The sequence below is a fragment of the Ursus maritimus genome, unplaced genomic scaffold (assembly GCF_017311325.1).
Source record: "Ursus maritimus isolate PB19 unplaced genomic scaffold, ASM1731132v1 scaffold_7, whole genome shotgun sequence".
NCBI lineage: Eukaryota > Metazoa > Chordata > Mammalia > Carnivora > Ursidae > Ursus > Ursus maritimus.
The window spans coordinates 12,090,893-12,116,469 of NW_024426885.1; the positions used below are offsets into that span (position 1 = coordinate 12,090,893).

Genomic DNA, 25,577 nt, shown 5'->3' on the forward strand with positions numbered 1-25,577 from the left:
GCCCGGCCCCGCGGCCGCTGCCGCTCCACGCCCCGCACAGGTCCCAGGAAGCAGAGCAGGAGGAGGAAGCGCGGGGCCCTGGCGGCTCTCGGCGTGCATCGGCGCGGCTCCCGCATGGAGCCCAACGTGCGCTTCTGGATCACCGAACGTCAAGTACGGCCCGGGCCCGGCGCGGCTGGGGGCGGGGTGGCCCTGGGCCCCGTGGAGTCGCCGCGCTGGCCCGGGTGACCTTGGGCAGGCCACGTGATCGCACCCCCCCCCCGCCTTCCCACCTCAGACCCCGGGAGGGGACGAAGGGGAAACCCAAGAGTGCGGGATGCCAACAGCCACGGCCGTTACCGCGTGTCTTCCTAGGCCTGGCTAACGAGGGTCGCCACAAGGTCACCTTGCCCTGGGGAGTCAGCCCCCCCCACCCCCGCAGGTGTCTGCCCTCTGCTGCCTGGGCTGTTGCTGAGCCTCAGGTTGGAAAGGAACAGGTGCTCCCAGGAGCCCCCAGCCTCGCACGCTCGGTAGGCTCAGCACTCAAATGACGCGGGGGCTGTGGGCAGCGGCTGAGGACAGGAAGTCGCCCCGGCCCCGCCTCCAGGCGGTGACTCGGCGGCGCTGCCCAATGGAAATGTGAGGGGAGCCACAGAGGTCATTTAAAATTTTCTAAATTCTAAATTTTAAAAATTTTCTAAATTTTCTAAATTCTAAAAATTTTCTAAAACATTCAGAAGGGCCAAAAAAAACCAGATGAAATTAATTTTAATAATGTATCGAGCCCAACAAATATAAAATATTAACATTTCAACACATAATCCATATAAAAATTATTAGTGAGATGTTTACATGCTTTTTTTTACACATAGAGCATACTTCACCTTGGCCTAGCCACATTTCAAGGGCTCCATAACCACATGGGGCTAACTGGACAGTCTAATTCTAGGGTGTTCTCTTTCAGCCTTACCTAAAGGAAGGCCCAACCGGGTTTTCTTAGGTAGGGAAGTTGAAAGGGACAGGGAGCTCAAGCTTTTCCTGGCAGAGCCAGGACTCAAAGCCAAAACCACTTCAAAGTTGGGGGGGGGGGGTGTTGGGAGGAAACCATGCGACCTCCACGTGTGAAGCCAGCTGCCTTTACTGAGCCCCTCCTGGGGGTGTCCGGTTTTATGACTCGAGTTCAGCTTTATAACAAGGATAAGAGGGTATAGAAACAAATTCTGAGATCCTTTAGGTAGTTGGTTCAAGGTCATTTGTGGGATGTGGACTAGGCCCATTTAACCCCAAAGTCTGGGCTTTAACCTTCAACCTTTACTTTAACCTTCAAAAGTAATTTAGTATTGGAGTGGTTAAGAGCACATGCCGCTGAGTCTTTCCTGGCTGGGTTTCCAGGGGTACATTCCTGAGGTTTTCTATCCCTGTTTCCTCACCTGTAAGATCCCAGGGATTTCCCACAGATTCCAGGAGCTGCTTCAGTTAGAAGGCCCTGTTAGGGTCTCAGAAATAATGGTAACTGTTACTGTTACCATGTGTCTTTTGTTTCCCTGCCACCATCAACCTCTTTGGTGCTCTTCTCCCTTTTAAGTCTTTTATTCAGAGATTTCTTCAGTGGACAGAATTGTTGGATCCTACAAATTTGGTCGTTTCAATTGTAAGTATTTTCTCGTTTTTGGAGATAAGACATTTCACATTTTATTCTAAAATGTGAAGACTTCGTCCCTTTGAAAGCAGTTGAAATGGAATCCATATATATTATCATGTTTTTATTCCTTCCGAATGAGCTTGTTAGATTGGAAAGCTGATCAACAAAAGCAGACAAGTAATAACCAAAGTTGGTAGTGCTGCTTCAGGAAGGATCAAAACAACAGTCCCTGGCAATGGAGGACAGACGGACAAAGATGGTCACCAACCTAGACCTAGGGTGCTAAGGGAGGGGTGTGGCAGGAAACTGGGAGACAGTGTTGAGGCAGGGCCGGAAGGAGGAGGCAGACAGGAAAGGCCTGACAGAGGGGACTGTAAGCAAAGCCCAGGGGAGAGAGCAGGTCGTCCAGACAGTGGGGATTTTAATGCGGGAGAGCAGGCAGGTCCTCAAGGGCCTTGTGCGTCCTTCGGGTGGGAGGGGTTTGCATTTGGCCTACAGGGCGAGGTGGTGAGGTTTGTGTTCCAGAGGGTTTCTTTGGTCACCAGGTGGTAAGCAGTCAGAGGGGACCAGACAGTAGGTAAGGTGATCTGTTGGGGAGATGGCTCAGCTGTCCTAGCGAAAGACCAGGATTTGAACCAGGTGTGGCCAAGGGCTTAAGAGGAGGAGATACCATATCAGCAGCAGTAATCCTTCAGGGCCAGACCCACGGGGACACTCCCGACCTTGTGCTCAAGATATTCCGTGCAGCCTGTTTGTCATAGAGAAAAACAACCTGAATCCCTGTCAGTAGGGAAATAGAGAAACATAACGTGGTATATTCATACAGTGGAATACTAATAAAAGTTAAAAGTGATGATCTAGTTATCAGTGTATAATATGGAAACAGTATATATGATGCTAAATGGAAAACATGTCTACAGTGTTTAAGGGAAAAAGCAGGATGCATAATGTACATTTATGCAGATTACAGTATAAAGACCCAATACTACATCTTTGTTTACAGATACATGTGTTCATGTATATATAAGTATAAAAAAGTGGGCTGGAAGTTAATACCTTGAACTCGTAATAGTGGTTATCTCTGATAGAATGGGGAGACACAAAACTGGGGGCGATGGCTTTTGGGGGAAAATAAAAGAAAAAATTGGAAGCAAATATAACCGAATGTTTACAGTTGTTAATTCTGGGTGAGGGGATTATGAGTATGTATTCATTTCATTGTCTTTTCTGTATTTAGTTCTTTTTTCTCAAATTAAGAAAAAATGAAGAGAGAAAGTAAGCCTGAACGGATCAGATGTGGGAGTGAGAGAGAGGAGGGACTTAGGTTTCTGACTTAACAAAGTCGGGCAGCTAGCTGGTGGCAGCACTCATGGAGACAGCGGACATCCGTTTCTGGGGGGAGGGGGAGGTGCAGCCACCGGTGGGTCGAGCTGCTGGAGCTCCAAATCTGAGTGACACACAGGACTGTCCTCATGGAAACTCTCAGGGAGTGGAGAGCCTTGGCCATGTGTTACATTGAAATCAGATGTGAATGAACATGTGATTCCTAAATCATTTGGACCAGTCTAAACCATGCTGAGATCGTTGATTGATTTCTTTCTGTCTCATAGGAAAAAATAGAAAAATCAAGGCAACTATTGTTAACAAATGAAGATGCATCCATCCGTGACTCGGAGGACCAAAGGGTATGTCTCCTGTGCTGGGTTCAAGGTTGGATGTGGTTGCCTTCAGGAGATCTCTGCTAGCATGGTCTGAAATCAGGTGGAGTTTTATCATTGTAAACACTGCCCAGGGCATCTGCTTTTCAAAACTGGGTTAGTTTTTTTAGATGTAATTAGAATTCGTTCTCATAAACCAGATTACTAGTAGAAGGAACCAGTATTGAGGAGAAAAAAAATCCTAGGGTTTTTCCTAAGCTCAGATATTAGTGGGGATTCTCTGTAGCTGATCCCTGCAGCCCCATGGCAAACTCCAGAATTCAGGCAGGCCTCTGAAGTCAGAATCTATTTCCCATTAGAGGCATTGTTCCAGGTCAGGGTTACATTCCTGCCCAAAGACTTAAACCAAGTGTTTGTTATCTATCTTGCCGTGTATGGGGCTTTCCAGAGCCCACAAACATCAGTCCCGTGAGGCAGCCTGTGGAAAGCACACATATTTACATTGGTTTGGGGGTTTTTTTTTTAAGAACTTGATGGGGCTTTTGGGCCCACAGCCCGGCTCTGAGGCAGGTGCCTTGGCTAATGGCATGATGTGTCACCTGCAAACAGTCTGCTGTTCTCTGAGCCAGGGGCGGGCTGGAACCAGCGACTCACCCGAGGGATAAGTTAGGGGTTGGCCTTGAGTCCTCTCCAAGGAAAGAGACTGAGGACTTTAACGTTCTGGTCATTTTCTTTCTGTGGATCATCTCATTGCTTCTTGTCAGTTCATTTGTTTGTTTGAGTCATTTGATTCGTTTATTTTGATTTGTTCTGTCCGTGTGGCATTGAACAGTTCTGGCCTTCACTCTTGAAAAGGCAGAGGAAGGTGGCAGCAGAAATGAGACTGGAGAAGAGATGGGGTTTTTTTTTCTTTTGCTGCCAATTTACCTTTAAAAGCTGTTGCTTGTTTTTTCTCTTTTTAGATAAAAGAAGCTTGGAAGAGAAGTCTCGTAAGTTTCAGCCCTTTCCTAATTTTTAGCCTCCTACAAAAACAAAGCCAAGCATCAGACTAACCTTTGTGTTTACCCTCGTGAAGTCAACAGTGCATCCTGACAACAGCAAACTGATCCCCGTTCCTTTGCGACCTGCAGGTGAGCTCATTCTAATTTTCAGAAGAGGGCTGGGAAAACATGGTTTGCAACAGTTCAACAAGTCTGCCTGCCTTTTCTTTTTCCTAGAAGGATTTCTAACAGCGGGTCTGGAAAGGACAGCTTAAAAAGGATATTTGAATCAGAGTCTGGGGTTGATAGTGGAGAAGAGCGGGTTTGGGACCCAGAGCTGCGTCCAGTCCTGTGGAAAGATCTGGGGGGTTAGGGGTGAGGGCACAGGCCTGGGTCTGAAACGTGCTTTGCTTTGTCATCTCCCAAGAAACACACAATCATTTCATTGATGGTTCCAGAACTTGTAACTCAAAAGTGTTTTGGATTCCACGTAGTATTCTCTCTCCTCTTACGTTAACTATGATGAGGGGAATAAAACCCATGATGGTACAGGGCCCTTTTAACTGTAAAAATCTCTCTGTTATAAATAAGAAACTGAAAACAACATGAATATCCAACAATTCAGACTATACTTAAATAGACTGAGGTACCTCCCGTGTGCAATGTGGAAGAGCGGATCTCCAGGAACTAGTATTAAGGAGAAAAAAGGCAAAGTATAAAACAGTATATAGAGATCCTCTTTGTATGAATAAGCATTGTGAGCACAAGAGAGTGTGGGAGTTTGCATCTATCCTGATAGATGTCGTGAAGGAAAAACACTTGTTTCTCCTTTCAACGCTTCACTGTTTTTTTTAAGCCTATCCATGTGAGTTCGCATTTTTTTAAGTTTATTTATTATTTTTAGTAATCTCTACACCCAACATGGGGCTCGAACTGACGACCCCCGAGATCAAGAGCTGCAGGCTCCACCGACTGAGCCAGCCCGGGCCCCTGGGGTTTCACTTCTGACGTCAGATGTGCTGGCTTTTCCCACATCCTGCAATTCTTTGACCCCAGTGGTGTATCCTACAGTTTTAACTCAGTTCTGACACTATCGGCCTGGAAACGGCGGCAGACCCCACGGGTGAAAGGCTCAGTGCCACAAGACCAGCCCCACTTCAGACGCCAATTGAAAGCCCAGATTCGGGGCGCCTGGGTGGCTCTGACGGTTGAGCATCTGCCTTCGGCTCAGCTCATGATCCCGGGGTCCTGGGATCGGCCCCGCATTGGGCTCCCTGCTCAGTGGGAGCCTGCTTCTTCCTCTCCCTCTGCTCCTCTGCTCTTGCTCTCTCGCTCACTCTCTCTTCCTATCTCAAATAAATAATAATTTTTTTTTAAATGCTTAAAAAAAAAAAAAAAGCCCAGATTCTCACCTGTACTTCTCACCAATGTGCTGTAAATTGGAGGTTCCCACACCTCCCTTCTTGGGTCTGAAATTGCTAGAATGGTTCACAGAATTCAGGGAGACAGTTTACTGACTAGGTCCCCAGGTTATTATAAAAGGGAACAGATGGAAGAGAAGCGCGGGGCGAGGGGGGCTGGGGAGGGCGGAGCTCTCACATCCTCTCCAGCACCTGCTCGGGCCCACAAGCCAGAAACGCTGTGAGAGCGGAGGCTTTACTAGTGTGGTCCACTAGATCCTTGGCTGCTGTGAGTAGCCCTGCCTCCAGCCCCTTTCCCCTCCCTGGAGGTGGAGGCCGTGCAGGGGGCTGAAAGGTCCAACCCCCTCATCCCCTGGCTGGTTTCCCTGGCAACCAGCCCCCTCAGGGGCTTTCCAAAAGGCCTCTTCTTAACATCAACTCAGGTGAGGTGGAAAGGAGCTTGTTAGGGTAAAAAAGACACCCATTTCACCTTTTACTACTACTCTCAGGAAATCCCAAGGGCTTTAGATCTCTGTGCTAGGAACAGGGCCGAAGAGCACACCCAGGTGTCTTCTTACGAATGACAGTATCACGGATGTGCTAAGCTCCTGAGGAAGGACGAACAGGCGGACCCCGCTGGCCTTCAGTGAGAGGGACTGGGAAGGCCAGAGGGTGCCTCGGTAGGTCTTTCTGGACGGTGCTGGCCCTACGCACGTAGTTAGTATTAGGAAAAAGAAAAGAATGAGCCGAGACTGTCCTTTGGCGTCCGCGCCTTCAGGGTGCGGAGGGGAGGTTCTCGGGCGGCGCCCCTTTCTGGCCTCTCTCGGCCTGGGCAGCCGCGCTCACAGACCCTCTTCTCTTCTTTGCCAGCTCTCCTGCCTTTCACGGCGCCCATGGTGAGTGGACTTGAGACCCCGGGGGTAGGAAGATGTCACTCATCTCCTAACCTCAGTGGTTTGTGTCCTGCAGCTCTGGACGCCTGTCCCGCCACGGCCTGGTAGATGGCCGTGGATTCCCCACCCCTGACCGTCGTGCGCCGCCCGCGTGTTCTCACCCCCCCAGCACGCTTACCTAGTCAGGCGCCCCCCCTCCCGGAGGTCCCAGTGTCACGCCGTAATCCTTTGGATGCCTGGTGTGCACAGAGCACTACCGAGGAGACGGACGACAGGCTCCCTGACTCAAGCACACGCAGTTGTCCATGACCTTCTGTCCCTTAACCCTCCGCCCCCATAACGCCCTCACCTGGGACCTGGAACTGCCTCCCAGCCACGCCGTCCCACCTCGGCTCTCACGAGGCGCTCGCGCAAAGGGGCAGCATTCCTCCATCCCTTCTTCCACGCCCGCCCTGTGTCTGCGTCCCCTTGGGAGTGCGTACCCCTCAGCTGCCCTGCCTGCTGCACATCTTGGAAGCAGGGACCGCGTGAGACCCCCGGGGGTCCCCAGTGTCCTGTAGGTGTTCACTGAGCGTCACTCACCCACCAACCAGTGGCCTCCTTGTCCCAGCTCCTGGGGGGAGTGGGGGCGGTGCTCAGCACAGCGTCTCCCCTGGGAAGTTCTTTGCCCCCCCCCCCACAAGCTCTCCCTCCCCCTCAAACACTTAAACCTCTGCTTTATTTTCTTAAAAGATATTTTTCTCGATGATGTCGGTAAAAAGTCTGAAGTCCCTGATTTTACCTCAGGTAAAAACTCTTTCTGTTTCTCGATTCCTGAATTCTGCTGTGCGCTATGAACGATCAGAGCGTGTGATCTGTTGCCTCTGTCTGCAGGTCTCCTTCTACGCCTACACCACGGCGTTCAACATTGTCAACGGAAACGCCAGTTACGTGAGTATGATGAGGCCCAGGGGACACGCAGGTGTTTGTTTGAGTGATCCTTCCTGGGTAAAACCGTGGTGTGTGCTGAATACGTGCTTTCGTTTCTTCCTAGACTCGTCGCCTACATGAGAGTCTGTTACTAGGGACAGGAGTGATTGCCTCTTCCTCCTTTTTTGGAGTGGGTATTTTAAAAATCTGTCAAATCTTTTTGATTCCTCAGCACAAAAGACACTATTCTGAATTACAAATTTGTTTCAACGTAAACAATTTAGAAAGTGTGGCTAAGACGTAAGAAAGAAAATGGTCACCTGTAATCCCGTCCCCCCCTAAGTAAGCATATGAGTATCCCAGGTTTCTAGGCATAGACCCAGTACTCTTACCTTTTTAAAAAGCTTATTTATATAAAAAATAATAAAGAAAGAAATTCTTTAAATTTTACATATGCTATATAAGCACGTTATACAAATTGTGTATTGCTTTGGATGTCAGGACACTGTGATGGTTAAAAATACAGATGTTAGAGTCAGATAAGCCCGGGTTGGCCTCCTGGCTCAAATTCTTAGCAGCTCAGAGACTCTGGACAAGTTACCTCCCTAAGCCTCCATGTGTTCCTGTGATGATTGGGCGAACACCTCAATGTGGCAGGAATTAAATACACGGAGAGCACATGCAGTGGCCTGACTGGGGTAGGAACTAGGTCGATGCCCCCTCTCTGCTATTGAGTGTGTTCAGCTGATTTTTTGGTCCTGTGCAATAATGATTTTTCTCTCCTTTTTCTAGTTATTCCCTCGTCTGCTCCAGATGCGGCTGCATAACGTTTTGTTGAAAAAAGCCCTTCCCATCATCATTCTCAGTAAGTAGGAAGCATGTAATCTTTGTGGTCCTTGAGCCTTCCTGCATCTCTAGGGACAGCCCGGTCCCTCGGCCACATGGTGACTGATGGCAGCTGCTGTTTGCAGCTTCCCGGGGTCTCCAGGCCCAAGTTAGGTCCTTGATCTGAGAGGTGACGCTTGCTCTATAGTGACGCTTTCCATTGTCAAAGGATGAACACGAGTCTGGGAACACAAATTCACTCTAAAGGCTGTGCCAGCCCTCTGCATGTTTAATTTCACTTAGTCCTGCCAAAAACGTGTGGGTAACAATGTCATTATTCCATTTCCAGATGGGGAGGCTGAGGCGGGGGGGGGGGGGCTTTAGGTAAATGTCCCAGGGTCATACACGGAGGCAGAGGCAGCCAGGGGTTCCAGCCTGGTGGACTGACTCCAGTGGAAGTGACAGGCATGTTAACCAGCGGTTTGAAGTTGGCCAGCCCACAAGTTCACTAGTTCACCTCCAGAGCTAAGTTTGAAAATCATAACAGTTTGAAGAGTTGGCAGAATGATCTCAGGGGTAAAACTGGGGAAAATGTTACAGAAACCTGGTCAGACCAGCGAAAGCAAAAAAGGGGGCCGTATTTCAAGGACCCAAGGATTTGTCCTAGAATCCTGTTGTGGGGCTGGACTGGACCCTCAGGGGTGCTGGAGCCTGGTGCTGGGTTGTGATCGGGACCCAGGACCGGGAGGCCAGCGGTTCTAACCCAGCTGTGCGGCCTCAGGACAGAGCATGGTTGGCCGGCACATGCCAGGTGACCACCTGAGGGTCAGGGAAGCGCAGCCATCAGAGAAAGAGGCTTGACACCAGAAAAGATGTTCCTTCACTGGACCAAACTTACCCTCCGTTGTGCATTTTCTTCTTCACATCCACAGCCCACGTCAGTGCAATGAATGTTGTTGCAGCCCGAAGTCTTGAGCCCATTCGAGGCATTGAAGTCATGGACAAGGAAGGCAATGTCATGGGCTATTCCAGAAAAGCCGGGACAAAGGTAGGGGGACACTAAGGAGCCCTAGTTGGCTTGACTTTGGGGAAGAGCGTCGAGTTTTGTGTTTGAGAGCTGGGAACAAAGTCATGTCTCCCTTCCACCTTTCCTTATCCTGTCCTCCCCCATTTTGCGGAGGGAGTGGTTTTACATTTTGCACCACAGTGTTTTAAAGATGGCGCCTTAGTGTGGTTCTCCAGAGAAGCAGAACCAGTAGGATATTGGCTGATTGATGGATTGATTGTAATTGGCTCATGCAATTGGAGGGCTCGTTGTCAGGCTAGAAACTCAGGAGCCCATGCTGTGGTCTTCAGGCAGAATTTCTTTGGGAAAACCTAGATTTTGCTCTCACAGCTTTCCAGCTGATTAAATGCCACCCATTCACACTATGGAAGATAATCTTATTTAAAGTTAACATGGCAGCCCGTCAGGTAGCGTTTGATTAAATTCCTAGGTGCTCTAGCCTAGCCAGGTTGACACATATGACTGACCGCCACAGATGGGCCTCCGCCAAGTGCGAGGCCAATCTCCAAGGGCAGATCCTGTTCTTTCAGCTCAGCATCCGCCCCACAGGCCGCTCTGTGCTTGTGGGAGTCAGTGAACTTCTTCTCTGCGTTTAAGAGAAATGTTCCTTCTCCACCTCACAGCAGATTTTCTTATAGTCTTCATCTTTAAGGACCAGTTTGCTATCAAGAGTGGCCTGGGGTGTCTGGGCGGCTCAGTCGGTTAAGCGTCTGCCTTCGGCTCAAGTCATGATCCCAGGGCCCAGGGGTCAAGCCCCACATCGGGCTTCCTCCTTGGTGGGGAGCCTGCTTCTCCCTTTCTCTCTCCCTCTGCCTCTCTCCCTGCTTGTGCTCGCATGGGTGCGCGCTCTCTCTCTCTCTCAAATAAATAAATAAATCTTAAAAAAGAAAAAAATGGCCTGAAGAAATCTAGTGCTCTGACCAGAATGCCTCTAACAGGCCTCAATTTTTAATAAGGTTTATTATTAGTTTATTCTTTTGATCAATTCAGCACAGTGGCTTCTGTGTACATTCAGCTCGAAGAAACTGGAATGGCCTCGGGTGGTCTCATTTTGGGTGTGGACTTTTTTAATGATACTTTTTCAGCAAGTGAGGTGTTTTTATTTGGTTTCTTTGAAATGACGTTAGCTAAAGAATGGAATGTGAGACAGTTGTGTGCGCAAATGGCATGAGGAACAGCACAGAACAGCCCGATACAAAGTGAAGGGAATAGCTCCTGCGTCTGAGGGGCCTCCCGTCAGGACACCTCCTGCCCCGTGTGTTGGCAGAAGAGGAGGTCAGAAAAGATGGCTGCTCATTCAGTCAGTAAATACATCATTATGCGGCTCGCAGAGCACATTCCTCTAAACCCTATCCAGGAGTCACAAAGCTGAGTTATGAACCATCGGATATGTGCCACCGGATTCCTGTCCGACCCTTTAGTGGCATGTCTGAAAATAGTGGCCACCGTCCTAAATGAATTACAGTAGAGACACAGTGATTACAGGTAACACGGGGAAAAGTGGCTGCCAGAAATAAAATACCTCGCTTTTGAAATAAAGGTTTTGTGCCTAAGAGCCACCCTAATGAGACCTTTATAATAGCTTTACTGAGATATAATTTACATACTATAAAATTCACCCGTTGTGAGACTATAGTTTGATGAATTTTAGTAAATGTAAGCAGTTATGCAGTTATCGCCACAGTCCAAATTTAGAACATATTCACCCTAAAAATTTCCCTCCTGCCCATGGAGTCACTCCCTTCTCCCACCCCCGGCCCCAGAGAAACGCTGATCTGCTTTACGTCTTCATACTTTTGACTGTTCAGAAATTTCATGTAAGTGACTTGTACACGTGTTTTTTGTGTCTGACTCCTTTCACTTTTGAGGTTCATCCCCCTCTACCACTTACCTACTGACAGTCTGTCGCTTTTTACTGCCGAGCAGCATTGCACGTATGGATGGACAAACCGCACGTGCGTATCCCTTCTCCCGGCAGGGGGTATCTGGACTGTGTCGAGTCTGGGGCTGTTCTGCGTAATGCTGCTCCGAACGTGCACAGGTCTTTATCGGACCTCTGTTTGCGTTTCTCTTCAGCTCGCTTTACCTGCAGGGCGTTAGGGCTGCTGTGAACTGTGCACACAGCTGAAGAGAAGAGTGAGAACAGGTGTTCAATCCGTGAGTTGCCCCTCTGCACGAGGCGCCCCGAGGTGCTGCGCTAGGCTCAGCTCGGCCACACCCTCAGCCACGCCCTCAGCCACGCAGCCACGCCCCCAAGTGCTCGGCCACGCCCTCAGCCTCAGGCTCCCTTCTTTCCTGGAGCCAGGAGTGCTCAGCCTCCCAGCAGAGGCAGACTCAGGCCCGGAGAGCTGTCTAGATATCTAGTCCGTCTCTCCAGGAGGAACTTCATTTTTTGCATGAAGGCCAATTTAGGGTAAAAGAAAGATTTGATGCTCTGCTTTTGTTTTCTGTTTTACCTTCCTCTGAAGAATAGAGTCTGCAGCTGTGCGTAAGCATTAGCATTCTTCCATCATTTCCTTGTCACCAAAAGGTCTCTTGTCTTTGGCTGAAATTTCAGAAACTACGCAGCCAGCAATATCTGATGGTAATAGGGCACCTCTGATCAGATTTCAGGGCCAATCCATGCTGTTTTCCCTTGACTGGCCTTGGAAGCCACTCAGCTGCAAATAGGCAGACAGCCCCACTGACGTGGAAACCCACCTCCCTCAGCAGCCACTTTTCTCTTCCTGAAGTGGAGCAGTTTTATTTTATATTCCTGAAAGTTTATGTATTTTTTTTTTTTTAAATGATTTTTTATTATATTATGTTAGTCACCATACAGTACATCCCCGGTTTCCGATGTAAGGCTCGATGATTCATTAGTTGTGTATAACACCCAGTGCACCATGCAATACGTGCCCTCCTTACTACCCATCACCGGTCTATCCCATTCCCCCACCCCCCTCCCCTCTGAAGTCCTCAGTTTGTTTCTCATAGTCCATAGTCTCTCATGTTTCATTCCCCCTTCTGATTACCCCCCCTTTCTTTATCCCTTTCTTCCCCTACCGATCATCCTAGTTCTTATGTTCCATAGATGAGAGAAATCATATGATAGTTGTCTTCTCTCTTTGACTTATTTCATTAGCATTATCTCCTCCAGTGCTGTCCATGTTGTAGCAAATGTTGAGGAACTCGTTCTTTCTGATAGCTGAGTAATATTCCATTGTATATATGGACCACAACTCTGTAATCCAGTCATCTGTTGAAGGGCATCTGCGGCTCCTTCCACAATTTAGCTATTGTGGACATTGCTGCTATGAACATTGGGGGTACATATGGCCCCTTCTCTTCACTACGTCTGTATCTTTGGGGTAAATACCCAGTAGTGCAATGGCTGGATCATAGGGTAGCTCAATTTTTAACTTTTTAAGGGACCTCCACACTGTTTTCCAGAGTGGCTGTACCAACTTGCATTCCCACCAACAATGTAGGAGGGATCCCCTTTCTCCACATCCTCTCCAACAATTGTTGTTTCTTGCCTTGTCTATTTTTGCCATTCTAACTGGCGTAAGGTGGTATCTCAGTGTGGTTTTGATTTGAATTTCCCTGATGGCTAATGATTTTGAACATTTTTTCATGTGTCTGTTAGCCATTTGTATGTCTTCATTGGAAAAGTGTCTGTTCATATCTTCTGCCCATTTTTTGATTTGTTTATTTGTTTCTCGTGTATTGAGTAGTTTATGTATTTATTTTAAAGATTTTATTCACTTATTTGAGAGAGAGAGAGAGAGAGTATGAGCAGGGGTGAGGGGCAGAGGGAGAGGGAGAAGCAGGCTCCCCGCTGAGCAGGGAGGCGGATGCGGGGCTGGATCCTAGGACCCCAGGATCATGACCTGAGCTAAAGGCAGGTGCTTCACCAACTGAGACACCCAGGTGCTCCCTGAAGGTGTATTTTTTAAGAGCCCCCGCCTTGGCCCCCTCTGTCCCCGTGGGGGGAAAGGCATTCCCTGCGGAGGCATCGGATGAGCTGAGCATCAGCATAAGAAGCAGAGAGTAGGGCTGCCGAGCAGGGGAGAGGAGCGCGGAAGGTGGGCTGTAGCTGCGTCCTGGGAAGCCAGAGTGGAAGACAGCGTTGGAAGGGGATGGTGGAGTGTGTGCCTGTTCTCCTTATGCACAGCAGTGCTGTACTGGGATCGTGTCTCACCCAGGGATTGGCACCTGAAGTTAACATGCGAGTGTCGTCTGTGGTCAGGACTTCCCTTGAGAGTCTCTCTCTTACGTTGCCCTTGAGTACATGTGACTTTGTGCATATAACCCATACAGTCAATACATGTTTAAATGCTCAATATATGGAGTAGCGTGTATTCTAGGAAAGATGACAGAATGTTACAAGCTATACATGTTTGTGCAGAGTAAGCTTTTATAGCACACTTAATGCCAGTGCATACAGATGCATGGTCCGTGTGGGTGTGATGCCACGCCAGGGCCCTCCGAGCTGGACTTCTGGAGGGTTCCTCCACTCGAAGGGGTGGGAGTAACTGGGGAGCTGCTCACAATCGGGAGGCCAGTGGCAGAGTCCTGGGTGAAAAGGAAAACATGCAGCAGTCTTCCCACCAAGGGGACTGCCCTGTGGTTCCAGGAGACGATTTTTCTATAAGCTGCCTTTGCTTGTACTTAGTGAGTATTTTATTGGGTGGTTGGCAGACGGATGGGGAGACCGCGGTGGAGTCAGCGGGAGGTAAATCCCGGCACCAACCCCAGCCGTCCTGGTCTCTGTCTTGAGCGCAGGATCCCTGGAAATGGTCTCATTCCATGCACTAAGATGCTTGCTTTCCATTTCCGCCAGGCCGTGAAAGACACAGCAGCATCCCGGGTGGTTCTGTTTGGGACCTCAGCTTTCATCCCGGAAGTCTTCTCACACTTTTTTGTAAGGTAAGAGGCAACTCGTTTCCCCAGGTAGGAATAAACATTGGACACTCCAAAACCTTACAAGACTTGTCAAACATTGATCCTGGTGGGAGGGATGGGAAGAAGTTTGTTCAGTCATCTTTCTGCTACACTCTCTTCATCACAGCGGAGACAGTAGGAGTGATTTGGGACAGGCGTGGAAATCCAGATGTGCACGCTCCCTAACCCTGGTCTCCTGCCCAGGCCCCGTCCTCAGTTAGCTTTGTGTTCCCAGGCATGTCCCAGCACCTGCTGAGGGAACGGCCCCTCGCGTCTCAAACGCCAAGCCGAGGTTATTTGCAGGTTCTCCCAGCTCCCGTGTGCTGTGAGGATTGCTCCCGCCTGTCTTCCCCTTCACGGCAAGCATGTATTAAGTTAGCCTAAGTGGCCCAGGTTCAGTGGACCGTCATCCCTTTTGAGGAGCAAGAAATGGCCTGTTAAGAGGAAGGTCTGGAGTCCAGCCAGTGTGAGAAACCCAACACGCCGTAGCTTAGGCCGGAAGGCAGATGTGTTGGTTTAGATCCTGGCTGCGGGCAGGGGCCCTGTGTAGCCTATGGCCACCGAGCGGAAGCTCCTCTCCTCTTCTCCACGGCGTCAGCTTCCTCTGTCCTGCCACACATCGACTTCTTCGTGTTGCTGAGGGACATGACTGCCAACACCTCCCCGCTCATATCCTCCAAGCGTCCTGATGAGCGATGAAAAACACAGCAGACCCCAGGGAAGGCAGAGAATGTCTTCCACTCAGTTCCCAGACTCCCAGGGAAGGATTTGTTGGCCCAGGTGGGGTCACCTGAACCAGTCCCCTCTGTCCAGCGTGGCGAGCTAGGGAGCCTTTGTTAGGACCACTAAGGAGCGCATTTTTAAGACGTAGCAGCATGCTGCTTAGAGCCAAGTGTTACTTCCCGTGGTCCATTGGCTGGATGGGGGTGGAGACTTCTGCTGGCCCAGGCTCTTCCTGGACCACTCTGGCTGGGTCCGAGCTAGGGCACCTGGGAAAGCTGGGGCCCTCCAGTCTGTCCCTCCAAGCCGTGGTACTGACTACCTGGGGTGAGAAATGGTGCTTGTTTCCCAGTGGCCCCCACTGGGAACATGACAGTATCCACGCCATGACAGTATCCATGCCAGAGTGACCTCGGTGGCTCTTCGGACTCAGCCCTTTCATTCTGTGTGTGAAGAAACCCAAGGCTCAGAAAGGGGAAGTGACTTGCCCCAGACCACCTGGTCTATCCATGCAGACCCCAGCTGGACCCAGGACCCTGGGTCTCTGACTCCCAGGCTGGGGTTCTTAGCACGCTGTCTCTCATGTCCTCAGAGGTCAGGGTCAGAATGTCCCATCCGTGTCAGCAGAGCCCAGCATCTAGAATCCGGCCTCTCATTTTCGAGCTGTGGGATTTTTGGATAAGTAACTTAACCCATCAGTGGCTGTGTCCTCGTTTACGTGAAGGGGATGATGATAATGCAAACCTCAAAGGGCTGTTGGGGATGAAATGGGCAATGCCCGTGAAGTGCTTAACCGTGGGCCTGACGCACAGTGGGCGCTCCGTCGTGCAGCTGCTGGTATCACATGTTTGTGGCTGAGTGGGAACCAAGACATGGGCCAGCAGCTGCACGAAAGACCATCAGAGCCGAGGGCCAGCCTCTAAAAAAAAGCCTAGTAACCTTGTCTCTTACAGGACCCAGTTTTTCCGGCAATATCCGTGGTCATTATGGACCTTCAAGCTGTCTTGTACTGTCTTAGTAATGGGACTGATGGTGCCAGTTTCTTTTAGTATATTCCCACAAATTGAACGGGTAAGTGCCCCCATCCACATTTCTTTCTCAAAAACAAAACAAAACCCCAAAACCCTTTTTCTTCTCCTTGTTATAAGAGTAAGATAAATAATTCTAAAAAATCTGCAAAGTTGACAAAAGTATAAAAAATAACATTATCTAATCCCACCCCCCCAGATCACTTATGCAATTTTGGATTCTATTTTTCTTAATAATAGATCAGAAGCATTCTTCTGGGACATTTAAAAAACCCTTGAGATATTTTAAATCCTTCATAGTATTTCATAGTGACGCCCCATCCAGTGGGACTTTCTGCAGTGATGGAAATTTTCTATACATGTGCTAATAAGGCAGCCACTAGCCACGTATGACTGTTGAGCGCCTGCCGTGTGGCTGACGTGACTGAGGGACTGAATTTTTACTTTTATTTAGTTTTAAGTTGTGTACTCCCGTGCGGCTCGTGGCTCCTGTGTCTGTGCAGCTCTGTCGACTGGGGTGTATTCTGACTTAGGACGAGTCAGACTAGCTGGATGCGTAGTCCCAGCTCCTCCGTGACTTTGGGCAATTTGCTTCAATTCTCCGAGATTCGGTTTCCGTATCTGTCAAAGAGAACTGAAGACAGTAGTATCTTTGCAAAGGGTTGCTGCCGCTCTCAAGCACTGCTGATGTAATAGATATTCTTGATTTCTGGCATTTCTTGGCTGAAAATTTCAAATGCTTATTTCTGTCACTGAAGTTAAAAATCAGTGATGTCTTCAAAAGTATTTAAATTTCTGGAATGAGCTTGTGCAAAACCGAAATTATGTAATTTTAGGTCCATAGAATCACGAATTCAGGCAACTTTGCCAGCACATAACAGAGAAACTTTAAGTTATCTTAGATGGCTGTGTATTCACTCTGAGGGTGCGGGGGGATGGGGTGGGGTGGGCAGCTTCTCATTAAGATAAAATGTTAGAAAATATGTTTAATCTTCACAGGCCCACCTGTTAGAACATGGTTTGTCACAGTGGTATTGCAATAACAGTGAAGCCTTTTGCGAATACGTACTTTGGATTACGTTGGTACTCAGAGGGAAGCCGATGGCTGGTCTGCAGGTTAGGTCATTGACAAAAAAGTCTTTGAATCTTGGGGGAATTCCTGCTGCCCTTCGGCCTTGGTCTGGCTTCCCCCCTGGGCTGTTGGATTCATTCTACACACACTTACAGAGGGCCTCCCCTGGCAGACCGGAAGCTAGCTTCTGGGGTCAGCCGTGAGTAAACGGGGGTCTTGCCCTTGAGTAGCTATGAGAAAACAATGGCATGTGGCCACCAGAGGCTTTGATTTGGGGACATAGGGGGAGGAAGAGCCACAGAACCCAGGAATCCTGACCTGGCTGAGAGTAGGGGTGGGGTGCTTTAAGAAGTCCAAGGGAAGAATCTTTTGCAGAGCTCCCTTTGCTGGCATGGGGGAGTCAGAATCTAGAATCAGCGAGTTTGTTGTTATCGGGTCTCTTTCTAGTTGTCTTGTACATGTCCTCACGGCTCGTGGGCTTCATCTTTCCAATGTTAGGAGTAACTTGGTTCCTTACTCTGATAGCATTTTGTTCCTTGGCAGTGGCTGCTTTCTGTGGCTGGGGCTTTCCCTTCTTATGGAAAGGCTAGATCCAGGACAGCCCGCCAGTGCTCAGAGCAGCCCTCTCCCCCTTCACCGCCACCGCTCTCACTGGCCTCCTTGAGTCGGGGGCCACTAGACTTAAAGTTACAGGGCTGAATGGATGTGTTTGGGTGTTCGGGCCAGTGAGGGAGCGACTCCGCACACAGGTTGCCGCAGATGCAGGGGGGTCTCGGGGGAACACAACACGCACCAGGGTGATGTGGGCACGACAGAGGCAGCGTCAACAGTCGGGGGCTGGGGGCAGTAGCAGGAGATGTGACTTCTGTTTATGCAGCACGTTTTGTGTCCTGGGGATTCTGCCAGGCAGTCTCATGTCTTCGAGACAACTTTATTTTTTTTTAAGATTTTATTTATTTATTTGTCAGAGAGAGAGAGAGAGCACAAGCAGGGAGCGGCAGGCAGAGTGAGAAGCAGACTCCCCACTAAGCAAGGAGCCCGATGCGGGGCTCAATCTCTAGACTCTGGGATCATGACCTGAGCCGAAGGCAGCCGCTTAACCAACTGAGCCACTCAGGCATCCCTCAAGACACCTTTCATGGTAGTTTGTATTCCCATCTTACAGATGAGAAGCCTGGGGCTGGGGAGGAAGATGAGACTCCCCTGTGGGTTGTTCAGCTATGGAGTGGCGGGGCCGGGTGGTGAGGACCTGTGAGGTCTATCACCACGGTGATAGAACTTTATATGGAGACAATGAAAGAGGTTTCGAGGTGGGAGTGGCGTAGTGAGGTCATATTTTAGGAATATCACCCTTTGGATGGCGTGCTGTAGGTGGGGCCAGTCCTGGAGGCTGGGAGGGCAGTTGGGGGGCTGTAGAAGTTTTCTGGCTGGAGGTGATGGGGGTTTCGGAGTAAGTCATGGTAGTAAGTTAGAAATATTTGAATTGGACAAGTTAGAACCTGTGAGCATTCAGATTGGGGGAGAAGTGAAGAGAAAGGGATCCGGGGGGCACCCGGATGTCTGGTTTAGGTGTGATGCCAGTAGCCGGCGGAGAGGGAAGGAAGGGCTCTGTATTAACTAGGATCACATTTGGTTGGAACTGAGAGCCAAGATAACAGTGCACTCGACAAGGTGGAGGTTTATTTCTCCCTCACATAAAGTGTGGGTGTCACGAGCACGTGACGCAGGTGCACACACGAGTTGTGTCTTTCCACAACGTCCAGCTTTAGTCAGTCATAAAGCAAAGTTACACAAGTATAAAGCAGGTTCAGGATTCCAAACCCATTGACATTTCACCGTGTGATGAAACCTGGCTTCTTACACGGCACACAGAGCAGGACAGAAGACAACCGCACAGCAAGCAAGGTAACAGAAGGGCGGAGGAAGGTAACGAACCTAACGCCAAGTCAGTCTGTGGGCGCGCAGTTGGCATGAGGCCCCAGTCTGGTCCGGGTCAGCTCTCGGCACTTACGGCCTCTGATGTTCAAGCAGGGAAGGACCTCGGTTCTGTCCGGAGATCAGTCTGGCAGAGCCCTCGGCAGCAGTTGCCTTCTCTGTGTGGCCAGACATAGAGGGGTCATGTGTGAAGAGCCGAACAGCTTGCTGCAAAAATTCTCCCCTTTTAAAAGGGATTTAACTGGGGGGTGCCTGGGTGGCTCAGTCGGTTAAGCACCTGACTCATGAGATCAAGCCCCGTGCTGGGCGTTGAGCCTGCTTAAGATTCTTTCCCTTTGCCTCCCCACCTCCTGCTCATGTACTCTCTCTCTCTCTCTCTCTCAAATAAATGGATGGATGGATGGATGGATGGATTCATTTGGTCTTGGGCCCCTGTTGTCCTCCTCTGATTCTGCTTATTACAGTTCTGGGTGTCGGCTGATGCTGGTCCCAGCGTTACCTCGTAGCTGGTATGTTTAGCCTCTTACCTTTAACTTCTTGTATCGTTGCTTGACACAGGCTCCTGTTTGACATGAGAGACTCCATTTTGCTCTCTACAGTGAGGTAGCCAGGCCAGTAAGGCAGCAATGCGTCAGAGAGTCCGCAGGGGTCTAATTCCTTCCAGCTCAGCATGCCACCTTCCCTAGGGTTGGGTCCCATCTTCACGGTACAAGATGGCACCTTTCTCATTCTTCTGGGCCAGGTGGCACTTGCGCTCTGGCACAATGGCCAGAACTTAGTCATGTTGATCCAAGGTGGACCCAGAGGTGGCTGAATAGTGGTCCTGAGCCGGTGGGGGCCCTGCCTCCTTGTCTGGCCTAGGGTGGCCAGTTCTGTTTGTAGAGAGATCCCAAGGCCAAGACGCCCCTGTCCAGGACCAGGACATCTTCTCAGACATACCACAGGCTGCAGCGACCTTCTGGTCTGGAAACTCAAGGACCTTAACGGGGAAGCTTGTCCCCTGCAAAACTCCTTTTCCACTAAGCCACCCCTGCCTGCGGCTGTCAGCTACTTCTGCCACCTTGCTAGGCTAGAAACATGGCTACGTATTAGATTTTTGTTAATTTTGTTAGCTGTGATGACAGCAGAGTAGTTACATAACAAAGTCTTTATCTTTTGGAATTTCCTACTGAAGTATTTGTAGGTTAAATGGCAGATCTGAGAATTGCTTTCAAATACTCCAGAAAATACCCCCAAGCTGGGTATGGGAGATGCTGGATGAAGCAAGACTGGCGGATTGTTAATAAACCAGATGAGTGTATGAGGGTCCATTCTATTCTTCCTGCATTTGTTTATATTTACAGTTCTCCAGAACAAAGTGTTTTGGAAGTTAAGTGTTCTGCTATCGATTGGACGTCACTGAAAAAATGGGACTGGAAAACAGATGCTTTCTTGAAATTGTTTTTTAAACTTTTAAGGAAAGTTCTTCATATAAATACGAAGACTTTGACTTTGTTTTTCAGATACAGCGCAGTGAGCTTGAAAAGGAAATTCAGTCTGCAACAGAAGAAACAGAACTCTTCTATAACAGAGGGGTATAGGGATGCGGTTTTGGTGTATCTGTTTGGTTCCTGCCCGAACACCTTCCTCTCTGCTCGAGGTGTCCATTCCGAGAACTCTGAGGGAGGTCTGGAACCCGAGGTGTCTGTGCCCACAGGTTGCCTTACAATTACACAGGCCATGACTGTTTCAAGGCTGGTGCCTGGGCTTTCAAGCTGGATGGAAGACGAGAAGAGAGAGGAGAGGCTGTCTTGTCTGACCCACCTCACAGGGCTGCCGAGGGGACGGCTGATAGAAGAGTTGGTTTCTAGGTGTTCTTCAGCCTCTGAAGGATGCTGTGAAATGACTACTACACTTATTGAAAGTTGAGTGTTCGAGAAAATAAAGAAGGGTCCACCTTCTTTACAATGCCAGGGCCCAGGCATTCCATTAATGGCCCATCTCAAGGTAAACAGGAACCTCTGGTGAGCACTGAAGGCCTCCGAGCCCCAAAGCCATCCTCTCACCCTCCTCAGCCTCCTCCCATTTGGGACTGCTTCAAATCTTTGCCCTCAGCCACCCACCTCCTCCTCTTTCCTCACTGGCGAATGAGCCTGCCTCCTCCTTCACAGCGAACACTGAGACTGTTGGCCAGCAACAGAGCCAAGTCTGCAGGCCTCCTGCCGCCCACGCCTGGCCTTCCGTCCTTGCAAGGTCAGCTGTGTCCTCGGCTCTGGGCCCCTCTGTCCTGATCCCTCAGGGCCTGGCTCAGCTGGCCTGGCTCGGCTTCCCTGCCTCCTCCGACTCCAGGCCCCTCCCTCCTTCCCTGTCGCATTTGAACTACTTGAGGCACCAGCCTCATTAAAAAAGCAAACACCCTTCAAGAGCCAAACTTCATCCAAGATCGTCTCCCCTCAGTTTCCATCCCGCCTTCCACTCTGCTAACACTGCTGTCTCCTCCATGCCCCACCCGAACATTCCACCGCCACTCTGCTGGGTGCTCAGACCCAACCCTGGGCTTGCTCCCCTGAGCCACAGGCCCCAGTCCAGCTGCACCACGCGCTCCGCCATCCAGATATCCACTTGAGAACATCTTTCCTCCCAATCCCAGGAAATGGCACCGCCAGTGAACACGGTAGCATCACCCACGATCGCTGGTGTCACCCTTACTCCTCCCCTCCCCTCAAGCCCATTCAGTAGCTGAGCCCCATGGTGTCAGGTCTGTAAGCCCCATTCCTCCTTGGCCATTGCTACAACCTGCCCAGTCCAACAGCATCCCCTGCTGATATTACTCTCCTATCTCCTCTAGCTCCTCCAGTCCGTGCCCCAGCCTGCTCTGATAAAGACCTGCGTAAAGGCCTTAGATGGCTTCCCAGTGCTTCAGGTTCAAGTCCAAATTCCTTGCCAGGCAGGAAAAGCCTTTACCTTACTCATCTCTTGCCACTCCTTTTTCTGACTCTGGACCAACACCCGCCCCGTTCCTCATACGGGCTATGGTCTCTCCTTCGTGGACCTTCATATCAGCTGCTCCCTGCCAGGCTAACTCTTGCTTATGCATCAGGTCTGACTTGGACATCACTCCCTCCAGGAAGCCTTCCAGGATGTGCAGTACTGAATTAGGTGCCCCTTCTATGTGCTTGCAAGGACTCATACTGTATCTAGCACTTATTTACCACACCACAGCGGAATAGCCTGTTTGTTGTCCCTGAGCCGCCATAAACTGTGCCTCGAGAGCAGGAAGTGTGTCTGTGCATCAGGGAAGCCTCAGGATACAACACCATGCATGGCAGAGTAGGCACCCACACAGCAGCACACTGGAGGAATGTTTCCAACGTACCCTGTCCCCAATCATCAAGGAATCAATCTATCTGTGGCTTTCAGGGTTCCCTAGGCCAGAATGATGGTTATCTTCAAACTTGGTTAAAAGGGTTTCACGACAACTTACAAGAACAAAAATCAGTTAAAAAAAAAAAAGTTCTACCAGGGTGCCTGGTGGCTCAGTTGGTTAAGCATCTGACTCCTGATCTCAGCTCAGGTCTTGATCCCAGGGTGGTGAGTTCAAGCCCTGCGTTGGGCTCTATGCTGGCTGTTGAGCCTACTCATTAAAAAAAAAAGTTCTACCAGATGGGTCAGTATAGCCACAGGTGTACATGAAACAAAATTAAAGAATAAAACATACAAAGGCCCCAGGTGGAGGCTTAGCCGCTAACAGATGACAGTAGAAAGGCGAGGGCATCTTTTCGAAGGAGAAGACATTGAAGTGCCAGCCCTAGGAAGTGGGGGAGGGAGAGCAAGGGGGTGAGCCAGGGGTGGAAGAAGGGCGCCCGAACCCCTTAGCTTTCAAACAGGTCTTGTAAGAACTCCCCAGCATATCTGCATTGACAAAAGGGTTTTATCTTTTGTTCCAAGTGGGGAGAATTACAGCTACCTAAAACTCTGTTACAGAGTATAAAAATATTTCCATTTTATTTCTGTATCATAAGTTTGTAATTTTAACAACGCTGATCGTTAGCTAATATAGTAATACAAAAATGAGGGAGATAAAGACGCTCCTATTCGTTTTCATAAAATGCAGATTTAATTTTCAATTGTTTGCCTTCAAAACATCACCTCATTCCAGATCCTCCCCTGCCCCCACCCAAGGAAGGAGGGGACAAGTCTATTTTTTATTTTTACTCAACAAATGTCTAACACAAAGAATAAAAGAAAGATCTAATAAAGACAAGATTTTTTTACAAACATTTTCCCGGGTAAGATTTCTAAGGACAACAGTAGTGAGTGTAAAATAACCTTTCATAAGTAATCCGAGTACGTGGAATAAAGTAACAAATACATAATTTAGACCTCCATGCTTAGGTTGTAGCTTTTAGGTCTCCAATTACGAAAAAGATACATAACCTGAACAAGAACTGTTACCTTCATATGTGGCGAAATTACTTTTACTGAAGTCTGAAGACACTCTCTGGTCTAGGCCTTGGCAATTATGGAAAGTTGCTGTTCCACTCATTTACATCCACATTTACATCCAAAATGGGCTCTTGTTTCACTCCACCATGTAAGGACTGGCATCTTTTTCAGAAGAACATTGCTAGCAACAGGGTTAATTAAGGAGTACTAGTGGCTTAAGTTGGCCAGATGCTTACCTCTGCGACAGTATAAATATGGATTATTAAAGTTGTCTACTCAAGTATAAAATCTATGCAAAATCCTCATAGTATAGGCAAAAATGTTCAAAGGCCAAGAAGAAAAAATTGTTTTACAAGAAAGTGCAACTGCAGGGTCTTTTTTGAATGATCTTCTAGACTGTTCTGCAGAAAACTTAGTTTGGCTCAGAAAGTAGAGTTCCTCGTGAGGAATAAAAGGTCTTCCTAGAAGAATATAAAGCAAAACTTCAGGCAGCTTTCTGAAAATACACTGTTAGTTGGTGGCTACGCAATGAAACAATTGGAACTTAAAATAATGAAGGCTTTGGGGTTTGCTGTGACCTGCGCCAGAACTTGGCAGAGCTTTTTCTCTTCCGCCGGGACGCCACGCCGTTGCTGACGGCATACGTGGTGGTTACAGCACTTCGTCCGACACTGAGCGCAGGCAGGAGGCCAGGAGAAAACCGGTTTTCATAGCGTTTCAGGGTTTTTTCAGGTCAAATCGCAATACCTTCAAGTAAATTGTTAAAAATATAACATTTCCGTTGTAGTTTTCGGTATTTGACATAGTTGGTGGACAATCGTGGCGTGAGAGCTTTCTGTCACCAGTGACACATCGTCGCAGTCAGATTTTCAGCATCTGCTCAGCTGCCGCGAGATGGTAAAGGAAGTTTTCTGTTGCTGGTGGAAATCGTCTTTGCTTTAGGGCCTCAAAATTGAGAACCAGCTTTTCTCCATCACCAGAAACTTCGGAAAACGGTTCCAGGTTGGTGAAGATTTCTCTCGTTTTTAGGGAAATATCCTTTAACGGACAGGAAAATACGCCACACGTGAGCATCAAAAAATATGAATCGTTGTTGCATTTGAAGAGAATTCTTCCTGCTATTTTTTAAGTTTATCAGACTATTTATAAATTAGGAAAAATGAAACAAACTTAAAACAACTTCGAAAAATCAGTGTCCTGCTTTTGCCATTTAACCATTTTTAAGTGTTGGATTCAGCGGCATTAAGTATATTCACAGAGTTTTAGGACTACCACCCATTTCCAGAACTTTTTCATCCTCCCAAAATGAAATTTTGTACCCACTAAACAATAACTCCCTATCCCCATCTCCAACCCATGGTAACCACCATTCTACTTTTGGCCTCTATGAATTTTCTTATTCTGGGTACCTCGTATAAGTGAAATCACACAACACTTGTCCTTTTGTGTCTGGCTTCTCTCACTTAGCATAATGTTTTCAAGGCTCATCCACGTTGTAGCCCAAGTTAGAACTTCATTCTTTTTTAAGGTGGAATAATACCCACTCTGCACATTTTATTTTTCCATTCATCCACTGACGGACATTGGAGTTATTTTTTTACCTCCTGGCTACTGTGAGTAGTGCTGCTACGAAGCTGGGTGTACAACTAGTTCTTGGAGTCCCTGTTTTCAATTCTCTCTCATACGTATCCGATAGAATTGCTGGATCGAAGGGAATCCTGTGTTTAACTTCTTGAGGAACGCTGCTACCGTTTTTAGAACAAATCTCCTCCCAAAGTCCTCTCTGCCTGGGGTGAGTAACCCAGCACCTGTCACGTGGGCTTTATTCCTCCTTACTGACTGAACAGTGCTTTCCGTGGCTGAAGAGTCATCAGAGCTCACATTAAATCATGTCTTTTTCTTGGTCTGCTGACACCATTCATTCATTCACTCAAATATTTCCAAACCCCTACAGTATGCCAGGCACCTTCTTCATACATTATCCTGAGTCACCTGTGTATCACTTCTAGTCCATGAAAAACACAGTAATTCAAAACTCACATTTACATAGTTAACCAACATTGTAAAGAGTCGATGTTTTGGGGCACCTGGGTGGCTCAGTTGTTTAAGGGCCCGACTC

General features: G+C 48.7%; 2 protein-coding genes across 6 annotated transcripts in view; one reads left to right on the forward strand and one right to left on the reverse strand.

Moving 5' to 3' along the window:
• SFXN4 (sideroflexin 4) lies at positions 1–21,430 on the forward strand. 2 transcript variants are annotated; one of them, XM_040624102.1, is made up of 14 exons: positions 1–153; positions 1,565–1,630; positions 3,232–3,306; positions 4,242–4,268; positions 4,355–4,409; positions 6,530–6,555; positions 7,285–7,338; positions 7,426–7,482; positions 7,586–7,651; positions 8,254–8,326; positions 9,219–9,334; positions 14,178–14,263; positions 15,952–16,069; positions 20,536–21,430. In XM_040624102.1, the coding sequence occupies exons 1-14, from the start codon at positions 115–117 to the stop codon at positions 20,611–20,613; spliced, it is 936 nt and encodes a 311-aa protein (XP_040480036.1). In that variant the 5' UTR covers positions 1–114; the 3' UTR covers positions 20,614–21,430. The 2 variants fall into 2 exon arrangements, with proteins under 2 accessions (XP_040480036.1, XP_040480037.1); XM_040624103.1 differs by lacking the exons at positions 1–153; positions 1,565–1,630; positions 3,232–3,306; ... (1 more) ...; positions 4,355–4,409; positions 6,530–6,555 and adding an exon at positions 6,691–7,079.
• The window catches only part of DENND10 (DENN domain containing 10), a 24,187-nt gene continuing 17,368 nt past the window's right edge, over positions 18,759–25,577 (reverse strand). For 3 of the 4 annotated variants that reach the window (XM_040624101.1, XM_040624099.1, XM_040624098.1), the window contains one exon: positions 23,107–24,496. In XM_040624101.1, coding sequence (XP_040480035.1) covers positions 24,320–24,496 — 177 coding nt within the window. In that variant the 3' untranslated portion in view covers positions 23,107–24,319. Of the gene's footprint in view, positions 19,192–23,106; positions 24,497–25,577 lie in introns of those variants that run through there. The other variant, XM_040624100.1, reaches the window with a different exon arrangement.

What these genes read in the sequence shown, in the direction of transcription:
- SFXN4 (XM_040624102.1), top strand. Translation starts at nt 115, where the DNA reads ATGGAGCCCAACGTGCGCTTCTGGATCACCGAACGTCAA. An exon ending in CGTTCCTTTGCGACCTGCAG is followed by an intron (nt 4,410 to 6,529) that starts GTGAGCTCATTC and finishes CTTCTTTGCCAG; the next exon opens with CTCTCCTGCCTTTCACGGCG. An exon ending in TATTCCCACAAATTGAACGG is followed by an intron (nt 16,070 to 20,535) that starts GTAAGTGCCCCC and finishes TTTGTTTTTCAG; the next exon opens with ATACAGCGCAGTGAGCTTGA.